The sequence below is a fragment of the Eptatretus burgeri genome, chromosome 11 (assembly GCF_056783735.1).
Source record: "Eptatretus burgeri isolate ZD-2024b chromosome 11, Ebu_testis_v1, whole genome shotgun sequence".
Lineage (NCBI taxonomy): Eukaryota > Metazoa > Chordata > Myxini > Myxiniformes > Myxinidae > Eptatretus > Eptatretus burgeri.
Genome location: NC_140971.1, coordinates 80,351,190 through 80,366,857, shown reverse-complemented (window position 1 = coordinate 80,366,857; position 15,668 = coordinate 80,351,190). Strand labels below are relative to the sequence as shown.

Here is a 15,668-nt window from a genome sequence, read left to right as displayed (position 1 = left end):
AGATATAATACAACTATTTTGTGATACACAAAGATATAAAAAGAGATCAAAACCAATAACTTGTATTCTTAGTGATAATACGGATGATATACCTTCTCCCCAAGATTTGGATAAATCAAAAAAGAACCTCGTTATCTTTGATGATTGTGTTAATGAGAGAAACCAAACGGTAATGGATAGCGACTGCACAAGAGGGAGACATTCTTCTTGTAATTAATTGTATTTATCTTAGTCAATCATACTTTCAACTTCCTCGTCTCTCAATAAGAAACAATGCAAATACTTTTGTTTTATTCAAGTTAAATTCAACAGATATAAACAATTTTTGGGGAGACAATTGTTCTACATTATGTAGTAAAAAGGAATTTGGGGATTATATGAAGTACACAACTGAAAAATATAAATGTATTGTTGTGAAACAAGATGAGATATTTAGGGATATATTTTTTATTTTATAAACAATTACCTATATAAATGACAACTATTATTTTAAATCATGTGGGTAAATCTGCTTCTAGAAAAAAAACTTTCATAAATCAAGGTTCTTGTATGGTGCAAATGAGAATATTATAAATTTGCTTGAAAAGCACCATGTAGTTCATATTGTATCAACAACGAGAGCAGTAAGACCTGGAGAAGTAGAAGGTGAAGTTATTACTATATTTCAGTAGAGGAGCATATGCGATTGAGGAATGAAGGCCAAATATTTGAGGAGGTTTCTCTTGGTACAACAAAATATTCACATTGTAAGAGTGAGTTAAAGAAACTAAAATCTGGTGGTCTTGGGATATTAGAAATTAATCCAGAAGGAATGAGACAAATTATTAAACATCTGAGTGGTAATGGGGTTAAGATTTTATCATTCGGTTTTGATTTTGATGAAGAAACTCAACACTTCTTCTTCTGCTTTCGGCTGCTCCCGTTAGGGGTCGCCACAGCGGATCATCCGTATGATCCGCATTGTGATTTGGCACATGTTTTACGCCGGATGCCCTTCCTGACGCAACCCTGGTTGCCTCTTACGACACAGGGATATGGTACACCTATTTTAACCGGGGTATACACCGGCCCAGTACAACTGGTACTCATTTCGCCGACCTCGGAAGGATGACAGGCTGAGTGAACCCCCTGGTGTATTAATTCAGTGGCTCAACGGGGTTTGAACTCAGGACCTTTTGGATCCCAAGCCGCTGCCCCAACCACTGCGCCAACACCAGGCTTGATGAAGAAACTCAACACAAACGTATGAAAAGCAGAGATACAAGTATTCGTGAAGAAGAAATTACAACTCGTATTAATGTTAATAAAGAATTTGATGAAATATTTAAAGAAAAGGATTAATTGAACACATCTACTTTAATGATGAAGAAATGGAAAATTTCCCTGTTGATCTTTACAATTCATTAAATGATATTTTCCAATAAATAAATGGATGCGAAAGAAAGAGCAAGAAGATTGAAGGAACATCAAGAGTTGGTTTCAAAAGTTGTAAAACAACAGGAAGACATAAAGAAGAAACGCAGACAGAAACTAACGGGTGAAGAAGCATTTGAAAGAAAACGAGAAATTTTTTAAAACACTTTTAAAAACTTCCCAAGAAAAAATTATGGATGCTTCCACAGTTCCCACAATAGAATATACTCCTAAAAAACTTCAAATGTTAAAGATTTCAGTCAAATGACGGAGGAAGAATAAGAGCATATAGGAGAATTAGATGACGACGATGAATTAGAAGATGACGATAGAAGATGAATAATTTCAACAACTGGAAGAGATTAATCAAACCCCTGATTATGTTGTGAATGCTCTTCAAAACAATGAATATTCAGCGGATTCAAAAACCAAAGCAGGACTCATTCCAACAGAACAACCAGCAATATTTCATCTTGTTCAAGAAAAGGTATTGATATTTAATGATGAATTAAGCTTCTTGAGTTCTGCTCAATCCCCTGTTAAACTAACTCTGACATTAATGTTTCTTCTAACAAAAGATGGAAAACAAGGTTCAACTGTGAGGGATGAATCAAAGTATTTTGATCAACCATTGGATATGGAAAATAAGGATGATATAGTATATATTGATCTGCTGGACTCTCTAATTATAGGGTTAGTCTATCTGGTAAAAGTAGGAAGAATGAGGAGAAACACATTATTCAGGCTTTAAGTAGGCTTGGTTCAGGTGTTAGTTTTCTTCCAAATGATCCAGCACAATTAGTTAATAGACTGTTATTGCTGTTAGGTAGTAAGAAGGCTGGAAATAACAATTGTTTGAATGAAACATTTTGACCAGTTGATGAACATGAAAATAATTAATAAATGTCAATACAAAGACATTTTATCCCATATTAAATGAGATGAGCACAATCCTTAGTTTTAATTTCACAACAAGCGACCACACATCTTCATTCCCATACCCACTACAACTTGACACAACAAAAGAATATGAGGCGTCTTGATTGTCCATGGAAAGTTATAATACCTTGTTTAATATCACGGAGAAAAATGACAAGTTTAGTGATAATCCAGGAAGTGGATACAAAACGATAACGGTTTCACCCGTTTTATATGAGATATGCATATGAGATATTTTAAATGCATATGAGATTTCTCAAATATCTTCCGAAATTGCTCGTCTTATGAAAGAACAGGGTGATGAACCAAAAAATATTGTTATAGATATTCAAAAACATACTTCAAAATCAACGATTAAATGTAAAAATAACTACAAGGTTGATTTCACAATTGATAATTCATTCAGAGAGTTATTGGGTTTCTCCTCAAAAAAGATTGAAACTAATGGGACGTTTTACAGTGATAATGTCATTCAAATATCGTCAGGCATAAATTCAGTATTAATTCACTCTGATTTGATTGATGGCGCTAATAATGATGGAATAAGAACAAATACAATATTTTCATTCAGTGCATACTCAACCCCAATTGGTTATAAATTCAATATGGAACCCAAAAATCTGGTTTATCTACCTGTGTCAGGAAAAACCATATTCAGAGTAAATTTTCGGATAACCGACCAATATACGTGCATGATTTCTTTTAATGGAGAAATTGTATCCATCAGAACTCACCAATGTGAAGTTTTCCAATAAATAAATACGATGGTTATGGTGAGGAAACACGAGTTGGGAAAATATAAAATAATTACAGGGGATGGGATGTTCCTTTCCCCATACTACAAGGGTGAAGGTATGTATCCTGGTAGAGGATACTATAAACTTAAGAGACAAAGGGGTGTCGGACATCAATTTAGAAAAAAAGGAGATGGGATAATTGATACTCTCATGGGTATAGGTTCAACTATTCTTAAACATAAAGACGTAATTGGTTCAACTGCTTCTGCTGTGGGAAATGTAGCGGGTGCAATAAAGAGTATAAAAGATGCCCAAAAGGAATCTCATAAATTACAAGCAATAAAAGAAATTAAGAAAGGCAAAACTCAGTTGTCTCCCCAAGAACGGCAGAAAATAATTCAAATGCTTGGGTCAGGGTTTCAAAAGTTTTAACATCTTTTTTTCCGAAATAAATACAAGTATGGAAGCAATTGATAGTATCTATGATTTGGATGATACCATTGTCATCTCAAACTCTACTAATAAAGAAGACTACTTCAAGGTAAATGCAATAACTGGAACAGACTGGAATGCAAATGGAACAAAAAGTTTTGAAATAAGTAATCAACAAACATTTGAATCGAGCCGAAAGTTTCTTGTTGTGTAAATTTACATTCACGAAGGCTGCGACTAACACAAACTCTACACTCGTAAATGATTTCTTTTGGAAAATGTTTGATAGTGTTCGTTTGTACATTGGAACACAAGACGTTGAAGCGGTTGATTATGTCTCTGCCACATATGAAATGATGAAATTTACACTATATTCATTTCGTGATAGAATGGAGAAGGGGGCTGTCGAAGGTTTTATTCGTGATATGTCAACGGGAACAAACACAGACCCTGGATATAGTCAAAGGAAAGGAATGTATAATGATGATACAAAAGCAGTTAATAGTTTTACTGTGGCAGTTCCTCTTAAAGGTATATTTGGATTTTGTGATCATGATAAAGTTCTGTATGGTCTTAAAATTAGATTACAGCTGCAAAGGAATGATAATGAAAATAGACTGCTTTTTGGTGTGGCTAATGCTTTTGCTGCTCAGAATAAATTTGTTATTGATGAAATTAGTTGGTATATTAGTGAATATACGCCGAATGTTAAAGCAGAAGAGATGTTGAATAGAAGACTTAACTCAAAGATGCCACTAAATGTATGATAAATTAATAGAAGATGTCAACATGTTAAACTGAACCAAACCACTTATGCATGGAATTTGGGTGTTCTGGAAGGAAAGCCACGATATCTGTGGCTCATTTTAAAATACCAGATGGTGATGCTGCTACTGATAAGAATAATGCATTGAGTGATAATGCTAAGGTGAAACAACTTCGCGTTTCTCTGGATGGAACATTTTATCCACGAGATAGATTGGAAATTAATTGGGGAAAAAATGATTATGCTGAAGCATACAAGTCTTACCAAAAGGTGTGTGAAAGAGATGGAAATAAAGAACCTATTTTGGATATGACAGCATTTAAAAGTGTGTATACAATCTATGCGATTGACCTGAGTGCTCAAAAGGATACTATAAAGTCTAATCGAGTGGATATTTCCCTATACATTGAAAGAGGAGAGAGTGAAGAAGTTGATACATATTGTTTGCTTTTGGAAGAAACAGAATTACAGATTAATACAAATAATGGTGTTGTGATTAGTCTCATTATTTTTTTGATAAATAAATGAGTAGTAAAGTGCCAACTGGGTTATATGTTAATCAAATCAATCTTCATGAACTATCATCTTGTGTTCAAAATCAAAAGCCTTATACGATTAACGTTAATACAATTCAGAGAAAAGGAGCAGTTAGAATTGATGTTTTGCTCACAAGAGAACAGGTGAAAAATCTTGAACGATACTGGCTCACTTAAAATTATAATGTTAAAACCAATGTTGAAGAAATATTCAATAAGAGAGATGAGTGGAGGATTTCTCCCATTTCTAATTCCTTTATTTGTGAGTTTAAGTATGACTGGAGCATTGACGGGTGGTATTTTAGCAGTGGTGAAAACTGCCAACGAAAGGAAGGCTCAACTCCAGGCTCAAAAAGAATTGGAAAGACATAACAAAGAGTTGGAGAAACACATTAGTGGAAGTGGTGTAATTGTAGATTTTGCTGAAAAACTTGAAAGTTTGCCTGATAAAGCAAAGTTGTTAGTTGGAGATATGCTTTCTTCGATCGCACAAGCAGGTGTAAAATTAACCAAAAGGGGTAATGGATTATATCTTTCTCATAAATAAATGAGCATTGATGAGTGGTTTAAAGAATTTGGAAAGAATACAACATCAAATTTAGAACTTATCAAATATTGTAAGAAATATAAAATTCATAATGTGGTTATTTGTATGAGAGATGAATTAACGTGTCTAAACATACAAAGAATATTATTATGAACTTTGAAGATAATAATGGGAACGGTTCTCATTGGGTTTGTATTTTTAATAGTCAAGACATATTATGTTGATAGTTTTGGTCTTCCACCTAAAGCCTGGTGTGGGGCAGTGGTTAGGGCAGCGGCTTGGGATCCAAAAGGTCCTGAGTTCAAGCCCCGTTGGGCCACTGAATTAATGCACCAGGGGGTTGACTCAGCCTGTCATCCTTCCGAGGTCGGCGAAGTGAGTACCAGTGTACTGGGCCGGTGTATACCCCGGTTAAAATAGGTGTATCAGATCCCTGTGTCATAAGAGGCGACCAAGGTTGCGTCAGGAAGGGCATCCGGCATAAAACATGCGCCAAATCACTATGCGGATCATACGGATGATCCGCTGTGGCGACCCCTAACGGGAGCAGCCGAAAGAAGAAGAGAAGAGTTTTAGTCTTCCACCACCTGTTGAAGTAATAAAATTCTTACAGAATGGTGTTTATCAAACATTTCAAGTCCAAGAATTAAATTCCAAGTGTTGTGGTCAATTATGCATCTATGTGTTATTTCAACTCAACAAAAAGGAATTTTTTAATGACATTATTTTTAATCTAATATAAATGACTTATGTTGGTAAAGATGGTTCTATCTTTGGTGTATCCCAAGTACTGGATATTGATTCATCAAATTATTACACAAAGGCACAGGCTGAACGACAGAAATATATTCCAGCAAAAAATATTAATATGAAAAATGCTTATAAATTAATAAATTATCCAAACCCGACTGACGCAAGTGACTTGGAGAGATTAAGTGATTTATCACAATATATATCCTTAAATAAAATGGCTGTGTATTCCAAAGATACAGAAGTGTTGATTTTATCTCCAGGTCATACAGAATTCACAGTTCCAATTAAGATAAAAATTTTTATAAAAAAGTGCGTATCGTTTGTATGAGAATATAACAATGGGGATATGATATGAATGATTTAGGGTATAATTGGTCATTTAAAATTAACCTAGAAGACCTGGAACAATTAAATCGGTCTCGTAAGGAAGAATATTATCCACTTGGTGCCGAGAATGAGTTTTGTGGAAGCACGATTAGCAAACAACAAATAAAAGAATTTAATATGGGTAAAATCAATAATGGTTTTGCCATAGTTTATATCATGAAAACACAAAGAACAGGATTATATATATAATAAGTAAGGAAATACAAAATGATTTAACTTGGGAAGATGGGGAGGTATTTCCTGTCATTATATTAATCTGTCATATATTTCTGATACATAAATGACAGCAAGAAGGCTTCAAGAAAATTATCATTTCTGTGTCCAAACATACCTTCAAGAAAAGGGTATTCAGTATTTTAATAAATATGTTCTACAACATAAGAATGAGGTATTTTCAATAAAAGATTGGTTTTATACTGATGTTAATAAACCAACAACTTTGGATTTAATTAAAATGCTAAATAATGAAAAAAAAAATTAAAGTTAAGGAAATGCAAGGCTCTTTTAGAAATTCAGAAGGAATTTTATTGGTTTCCTGTTGTAGAAAATATTATTTTTGATTCAGGAATAACAAGAAATCCTGATGAATATATGTACGATATTCTATGGGGTGAAAGTGGTTCAACGATAGTAAGGGACGAGGAAGGAGTTGAAGAAACTGAGGAAAAGTAGGAGAGGGAGAAGAGAGAGGAGGAGAGGGAGAATAGAGAGAAGGAGGCAAGGGAGAAGAGAGAGAAGGAGGAGAGGGAGAAGAGAGAAGGAGGCAAGGGAGAAGAGAGAAGGGGGAGAGGGAGAGGGAGGAAAGAGAGAGAATAAATAAATACAAAAATATGGAAACCAATGAGATGAGAAAAAGATTGGGGGTATTACAGACAATAAATAAATCTCAATGCACCGAGGAGGAAAACAAAGAATTGACATATCTATTAGAAATATTTGCTTCAAGACTATTGACATCGGTTTTAGGGAGAAGATATAAACGAGAAAGTGGAGATAAAGAGGAGAAAGAAGGAAAATATTATATTATTGATGATGTTGGTGTGATTGACTTTTAAGGTCCCATGACCCCCAAAAGTACTGAAATTGCATATATATATATATATATATATATATATATATATATATATATATATATATATATATATATATATATATATATATATATATATATATATATATATATATATATACATATATATACATATATATATATATATATATACATATATATATATATATATATATATATATATATATATATACATATATATATATATATATATATATATATATATATATATATATATATATATATATATATATATATATATATATATATATATATATATATATATATATATATATATATATATAGCCTGGTGTTGGCGTAGTGGTTAGGGTAGCGGCTTGGGATCCAAAAGGTCCTGAGTTCAAGCCCTGTTGGCCGCTTGAATTAATACACACCAGGAGGTTGGCTCAGCCTGTCATCCTTCCGAAGTCGGCGAAGTGAGTACCAGTGTACTGGGCCCGGTGTATGCCCCTGTTAGAATAGGTGTACCATATCCCTGTGTCGTAAGAGGCGACCAGGGTTGCGTCAGGAAGGGCATCCGGCGTAAAACCTGTGCCAAATCATTATGCGGATCATAACGGATGATCTGCTGTGGCGACCCCTAACGGGAGCAGCCGAAAGAAGAAGATATATATATATATATATATATATATATATATATATATATATATATATATATATATATATATATATACATACATAGCCTGGTGTTGGCGCAGTGGTTAGGACAGCGGCTTGGGATCCAAAAGGTCCTGAGTTCAAGTCCCGTTGGGCCACTGAATTAGTACACCAGGGGGTTGACTCAGCCTGTCATCCTTCCGAGGTCGGCGAAATGAGTACCAGTATACTGGGCCAGTGTATACCCCGGTTAAAATAGGTATACCATATCCCTGTGTCGTAAGAGGCGACCAGGGTTGCGTCAGGAAGGGCATCCGGCGTAAAACATGTGCCAAATCACTATGCGGATCATACGGATGATCTGCTGTGGCGACCCCTATCGGGAGCAGCTGAAAGAAGAAGATATATATATATATATATATATATATATATATATATATATATATATATATATATATATATATATATATATATATATATATATATATATCCTATTGGAGTTTTTCATCGTGATTTCAGATCTGACAATTTTTTCACAATACTCGTTCTGTAGAATGTAAAATTAAAAAAACAAACCTCTTCCGGAACGCCCCTAAAAATTCTGCCGAAATCTACTGAAATGGGCGTAATCCACATGACGTGAACTGCAGGACGACAAAGCCTGCACGTAAATTACTCGGGTTGGTGGTCTACGTGATTCTATTGGCTTCCCGTGTGTTTCCACATTCGATTGGTCAACTCAATCGCTTCGTTCATTTCTGCTTTAAAAAAAATCAAACATTTGGTTTTGAATAATGGATGACATGGACTTTGATTTGTCTGGTAGCGACAGTGAGTGTGAGAGAAATGAAGGATTTTGGTCTGAATCAGATGGAAAATTGTCGGATAATGTAGTCGCGGGAGGTGAAGTTCAGGCAGCTGGAAATGAAATACGGCCTTACCAGTTCGAGCCCGAATCAGGACAAGCAGAGGAAAATGGCGATGAAATTCGCGGATTTCATGATGATCGGGAGGACATCGAAGGAAGACTTGGCAATAACAACTGGTTAGACAAAATCCTATTCGTAATTCAATAATATAAATTTGACTTGCATACTGCTCGATATCAGAAATATTTTAGTGAGGTGACGTGACCAGCGCAGCGCAGCGGACATGTTGCACCGCGGCGAATGAATCGCAAGCAAGGCCAGCCCATGTCATCGGTCGTGTCTCTCCGCGCATAAAACGAAGCAATCTCGCTGTCCGGATACGATGAAAACTTGTGTGCAGAACACACCTTGCGACACAATTGTCTAGAGTACTCCGATAAATCTGACGTTCTGTTGCATTTTTATTTATTTTATTCCTACTGTCGTCATGTAGCGCCTGTAGAAAACGATGAAGAAAAGAGAATAATAAAAGAAAGCTACAGCACGTCAGATTTATCGGCCTAATCAGACGGACGACGGATTTATCGGACCAGTCTAGACTCTAGAGTTGACGAGTAACTTGTATTAGCATGCACACAATGTATAAGTCAATGCGTATGAGTCCCGAGACTGTGAGGCCGTGTAATAGGACAGATAAATTTGTCTTTCATAGTTGTGCCAACATATTTTTCCCTGTTCATTTATTACAGCATTTTGGCTAAATGTTAATGAATAGCAAGCCAATGGAAGCAGTACATTCACTTTAGAATAAACCCATGTATGTCGAGTGCAGCCATACCTGGCTTGCATGGATGTGGAATCGTACCTATCCCAGCAGGCTGGTTTCAGCGAACAATTCAATAAGCTGCAAAATGTGGGTGCAGGTTTTTCACATTGTTTGATTTTAAAATTATCTCCTTGCGCCTTGAAATGATGCAATATTAATCTTTAGTATTGTTGTGAATTCGCGCCCGCCGGCGTGCGACCGGCCACGTAACTCGAATCGCGACCGCGTCGCCCACCGGACGGACTATTCAGTCATGACCCTCCTGGGACTACTGCCAGAAACCAGTCACGGGTGGGGGTTTAACCCCACCACCACCCAGTCCGCAGTCTACCCGCGCGAAATAGGGTGAATCGCCAAATGTCGATATACCTAAGTACCTGCGCGGGTAATCTGCCGAGGGATGGGACCACGCCACAGGCCGACTCCGGACACGAACCGCTTAAGCTGTTCGTTCCGTATTACAGGGATAACCGAGCGGAGTTATCATCGGCCTTGACGGTTCCGATTAATTACCGGATGTTTTAAACCCACTATCAATCCCTTACATGATGCCAGATGGAACTTTCAAATAAGGGAAAAAGACGCAGCGAAATAGGAAAACAGTTCAACAAGCAAGCACTTTATTACACACACACAAGCACGTATATACAGCCATACAGTCAAAAGGAAGCAGGGAAAGAGTTAAAACTGAATATAATTATTACAACACTTAAACAGTTCTACTTTTCAAGACTGGCGCCACCCACAGACATTTACACAAAACCCCCAAAAGAAAAGGAAGTCGTGACTTCCCTGAGCACGTCGAGTCCTTGGCGACCGTAACTCCGAGTCCCTCTGGCGTGGTCCGCGAGCTCGTGCCGTGCGTCGCTCGCGTGGTCCGCTCGACAGCTCGGACGAACGAACAGAACCTCCGACCTTGGCGTTATCAGCACCACTCTCCACAATTCCCCTTCAGGGACGAGGGAACAGGAAAGGGAACGACGTTCTCGTCGACCTTCACGTCCACGCCTTTTGTCGATCGCTTGCACGAACCAAGAGCCTTCAGCCTCCAACTGGGACAAGGGAACAACCAACCAACAACGACTCTTCACGTCCACCCTTTTGTAGGGGCCGGCTCCGCCCTTCGCTCCGCCCCGCCCCGTTCTGGGCTCCACCTCCCTTCGAGGCGTTTCCAGAAAGCTCTCGAAGGGGGGCGTGCATCCACCAATCGGGAGCGAGCTGCCGCACCCCTCCCTTTCACACCAAGCATGGTAGGGGGGATTCAGGCGAAAGCATCAGGCGGGGAAATTAGGCGGGAAAACCCCACAAGCGTTGTTGGTTTTTGTTCTTACACGTGCCCGCACGGTGCTCGTTGAGTGGCGAAGATGTGGTAGCGTAGTTGTGGAAGGTGGCGTCGTGTAGTGAATGGCGTGATCGTTGAGATGTTGGTTGTGGCGATGTTCGTTGTTGTTCTTGCACCAAATTAACAATAGCCAAAGATAAACGGCGAACTGAAGCGTCGCAGCCTGAATGGATCACATATATTCCCTCTATACAACGGGTTTGGGCTAACTACACATGAACTTTCCGATATATCTCACCTGAGGACTCTTTTTATTGTGTAATGCAAATTTCCACAACCGTAACAGTATTTTTCTTGTATGTCCCTGCAAGTTTCTTTTTTAATGGAAAGGTTCAACAGTCACATTTCATATTTTGTGGACATGGTCTAACCCTTTATTGTGCATACATTTATTGGATTTGTACACGACTACGACAAGGTAGTAAAGGGATAAATAATTGCCTCGTGATTGTTGTGCATACACGGCTCAGAAGCAGAATTTCTTTTCCGCGAAACAATCACAGGAATTAAGACGATCAGTGAGATAGCAAACACATGTGCACAATGCATTTGTACGTACTTTATACGGTGCGCGACGTCTAGTCAATCCACTCTGTGTGTCGCCTTCTGCAGATGACGTGAAGGCTGCGGTTCGCTGAAGCAACTTTTTAAAGGGGCATAGCAAGTTGTGAAAAGCACCAGAAATGTTCGAAATATTGGTCTAATTATCCCATTTTTTTATTTTAAAAAAGAAACATGGGTGATTTCTTCACTAGGAAGGTCAAGTTAATATATAAATAACCAGAAAGTTTTGAGTGTCATGGGACCTTTAATTAAAGTTTTCCATGTTTTTTTCTTAAATAAATGGAGGAGAGAGTGAAGACATTTCTAAGGATTATTTATGTTTTAAAAATTAAGATTCAAATGTGCATGTTGGAAACTAAAAAGGTTTTCACACTCTGTAGGAATTTTTCTCGTAAATAAATGAGTTATTGTCTCAAATGTAAAAAGAAAACTAATACTAAAAATATCTCATATTTTAAAAATAAAAATGGCAGGGTTATACAAAAAGGTACATGTTTGGTGTGTGGCTCTAAAAAGAGTAAATTCATCTCCAAACACAAATGTGGGGGAGATATACAAAAGTTTTTATCAGGAAGTAAATTTACGACTACTGGAATACCAGTGGAATTACATCTACCAGGGTATTCTTTTTGTGGTCCAGGAACAAACTTGAATAAAAGATTAGATGAGGCTGACAATCCTAAACCGTGGAGCAAACCTATCAATAGGGTTTATGAAGTGTGCATGAGGCATGATATTTATTATGGAAATAGCACAACGTTGGAAGAAAAACATGAAGCCGGTAGAGAAATGTTGTTTAATTTGTCGTTGATACAAAATCCAACCTTGAGAGAAAAAGTTGATAGATTGATCGTGAAGAAGATGATCAGTGCTAAATTGAAACTTGGGCTTGGAAATTCAAAAAACTTATAGGCTCTAATGATGTCATTAAGATTGAAGAGCAATTAGCTGATGAATTACATAAACAAATGATCACAAAGTTTCAGAGAAGGAAGGTTTATTCCAAGGAAGTTGATAATATCTGGTCCGCTGATTTAATTGAACTCAATAATGATAAGGGGTACAAGTATGCTTTAACCGTTATTGATTTGAGTAGATATGCTTGGGTTGTCCCTTTGAAAAACAAACCTGGTAATACTCTTATGTTAACCTTTCAACAGATATTTAATAAAAGCAAGAGAAAACCTAAAGAAATTGTGGACTGATGAGGGTACAGAGTTCTACAACAAAACATTTATGAATATTCTTAAAAATAACTACATTACATTGTACAGCACCTTTAATGAAGGAAAAGCGGTTGTTATTGAGCGTTTTAATCGTACTTTAAAAGAGACTATATTAAAAATTCACTCAACTCAGTTCTCAACAATGGTTGTCTTTAATTCAGGATATTGTAGATAAGTACAACGACACGATTCATTCCTCAACGAAAACGAAACCATCAGAAACATTTTCAAAATTAAAATATGAAAAAGAGATTAATGTCAGAAAGCCTAAGTTCAAAGTTGGTGAGAGAGTAAGAATATACAGGTGGAAATCTCATTTTGAAAAAGGTTATACGAAGCGATGGACAAATGAATTTTTAAAAATCATTGATGTAATACACAAATCACATCCACACAAGCTCCACCCACCCACACAAGCTCCACCCACAGAAGCCCCACCCACCCACACAAGCTCCACCTATCCTCATAAGCTCCACCTATCCTCATAAGCTCCACCCATCCACACAAGCTCCACCCATCCTCACAAGCTCCTCCCACCCACACAAGCCCCCTCCCCCGTGCATCCCCACCTTTGACCCACCACCCCCCTCATCTCACCCCCACCCTTCCCCACACACACGGGGAGGGGGGGTGGGATGAGGGGGGTGGTGGGTCATTGGGGGAGCGCACCAACCCCTTTACATCTCCTTTCTTCTTTTCTTGTAATTCAAAATCATATAATTATAAGGAAAGCAAATATAATTAATCAAGATTGAAAATATTAAACATTTTTCTTTGGGTAAATATTCAGTTGCGAAAATGGACGATCTTTCCCAGCAGTCTGCTTCAGATGTCTTGTGATTTGAAACTCGGATACCACATTCTGTTTTGAAACAAAGAGTTAAGAACAATTAGGGTATATAAAGATAATTATATTATCATATTAATACAATAATAAATATAACATTTACCTCCAGAAGATAGAGTGTCATGTCAGATTCCTCCAGAAGATTAAGTTGTGTGTTTGATTCATTCAGACAGGTGTTTAAACTGAAAAAAAATAATAATAATAACAACGAGTCAAAGACATCGACAGACACACACACATACCATACACATACACACGCACACGCACACACAAACACATACCACACACACACATATACACACACACACACACGCACACACAAATGCACACACACACATATATATACAAATACACACATACACATACACACACACACATATATATATATATATATATATATATATATATATATATATATATATATATATATATATATATATATATATATATATATATGTATATATATATATATATGTATATATATATATATATATATATATATATATATATATATATATATATATATATATATATATATATATATATATATATATATATATATATATATATATATATATATATATATATATATATATATATATATATATATATATATATATATATATATATATATATATATGTATATATATATGTATATATATATATATATATATATATATATATATATATATATATATATATATATATATATATATATATATATATATATATATATATATATATATATATATATATATATATATATATATATATATATATATATATATATATGTATATATATATATATATATGTATATATATATATATATTGTCACGGATTCGCGCCCGCCGGCGTGCGAACGGCCACGTAACTCGAATCGCGGCACGTCGCCCACCGGACGGACAATCCAGTCGTGCCCCTCTCGGACTAACGCCGGGAACCAGTCACGGGTGGACCTTTCGGTCTCACCGCGATCGAGCCAATCGGCCCCCGCGTGGGATAGGGTTGCTCGCCAAATTCGACCTACCTAAGTACCCACACGGAGGGTAGACCGGGCGATCGCACCTCGCCGCAGGTCGACTTCGGACACGGGCCACTTAAGCGACCCATTCCGTACTATCGGGATAACCGAGCGGTGTTATTCGTCGGCCTCGACGGTTCGATTAATTATCGGGCGTCTTTGCCCACGACCAACCCTTTACGTGAAGCAAGATGGGGATTCAATGAAAGAAATGACGAAGCGAAGCGGGAAAACAGTTCAATAATAAGCACATTTATTTCGCGATGAACTGAAAGCACACATATACAATTCCACCAAAAGCACATGGAAAAGAAGAAGACAAAAAGCAAATGCGACAATGCAGATCTATCCGACGACCGGGCACTCGGCAACACTTATACAATTTTACTTCACAGACGGCGCCGACAACACATATTCCCAAAGCAAAAGAAAAGAGAACCACCCTCCAGGATGAGGGGGTAGGCGGGCCTGGGGCCGAGACCGTGTCGGGCCTGGGGCCGAGACCGTGTCGGGCCAACCCGTCTGATGATGAGACGCGGAGCGGCGGTGGTGCCTCAACTCCGCGGGCCTCGCGGACGGTGTCTGGTAGGGGGTGGAAAGGGGGGCCCCCTTTTGTCGCACTATCTCAGCGCGGGGGGGAAACAGGAGGGGGTTGCTGATGCTCGGGGAAAGGAGGATTTCACAAAATCGCGGGTCCCGCGACGAGCGTCTCCACCACGACCTCGGTCGCGCCGCCGGCCTTTCTCTCCGCAGTTCCCCGAATCCGACGCGAGCA

The 15,668-nt window shown here is 37.5% G+C and overlaps 2 protein-coding genes across 3 annotated transcripts in view; one reads left to right on the top strand and one right to left on the bottom strand.

Annotated features, from left to right (window-relative positions):
- MED23 (mediator complex subunit 23) overlaps positions 1-15,668 on the top strand; it is a 64,988-nt gene that overhangs the window by 16,388 nt on the left and 32,932 nt on the right. The gene's annotated exons all lie outside the window — the stretch shown is intronic.
- The window catches only part of LOC147017474 (uncharacterized), a 6,001-nt gene continuing 4,022 nt past the window's right edge, over positions 13,690-15,668 (bottom strand). The window contains exons 3-4 of the mRNA XM_085847170.1: positions 13,975-14,053; positions 13,690-13,886 (exon numbers count right to left, since the gene is read on the bottom strand). Of these exons, the coding sequence (XP_085703296.1) occupies positions 13,785-13,886; positions 13,975-14,053 (181 nt within the window). The 3' untranslated portion in view covers positions 13,690-13,784. The remainder of the gene's footprint in view (positions 13,887-13,974; positions 14,054-15,668) is intronic.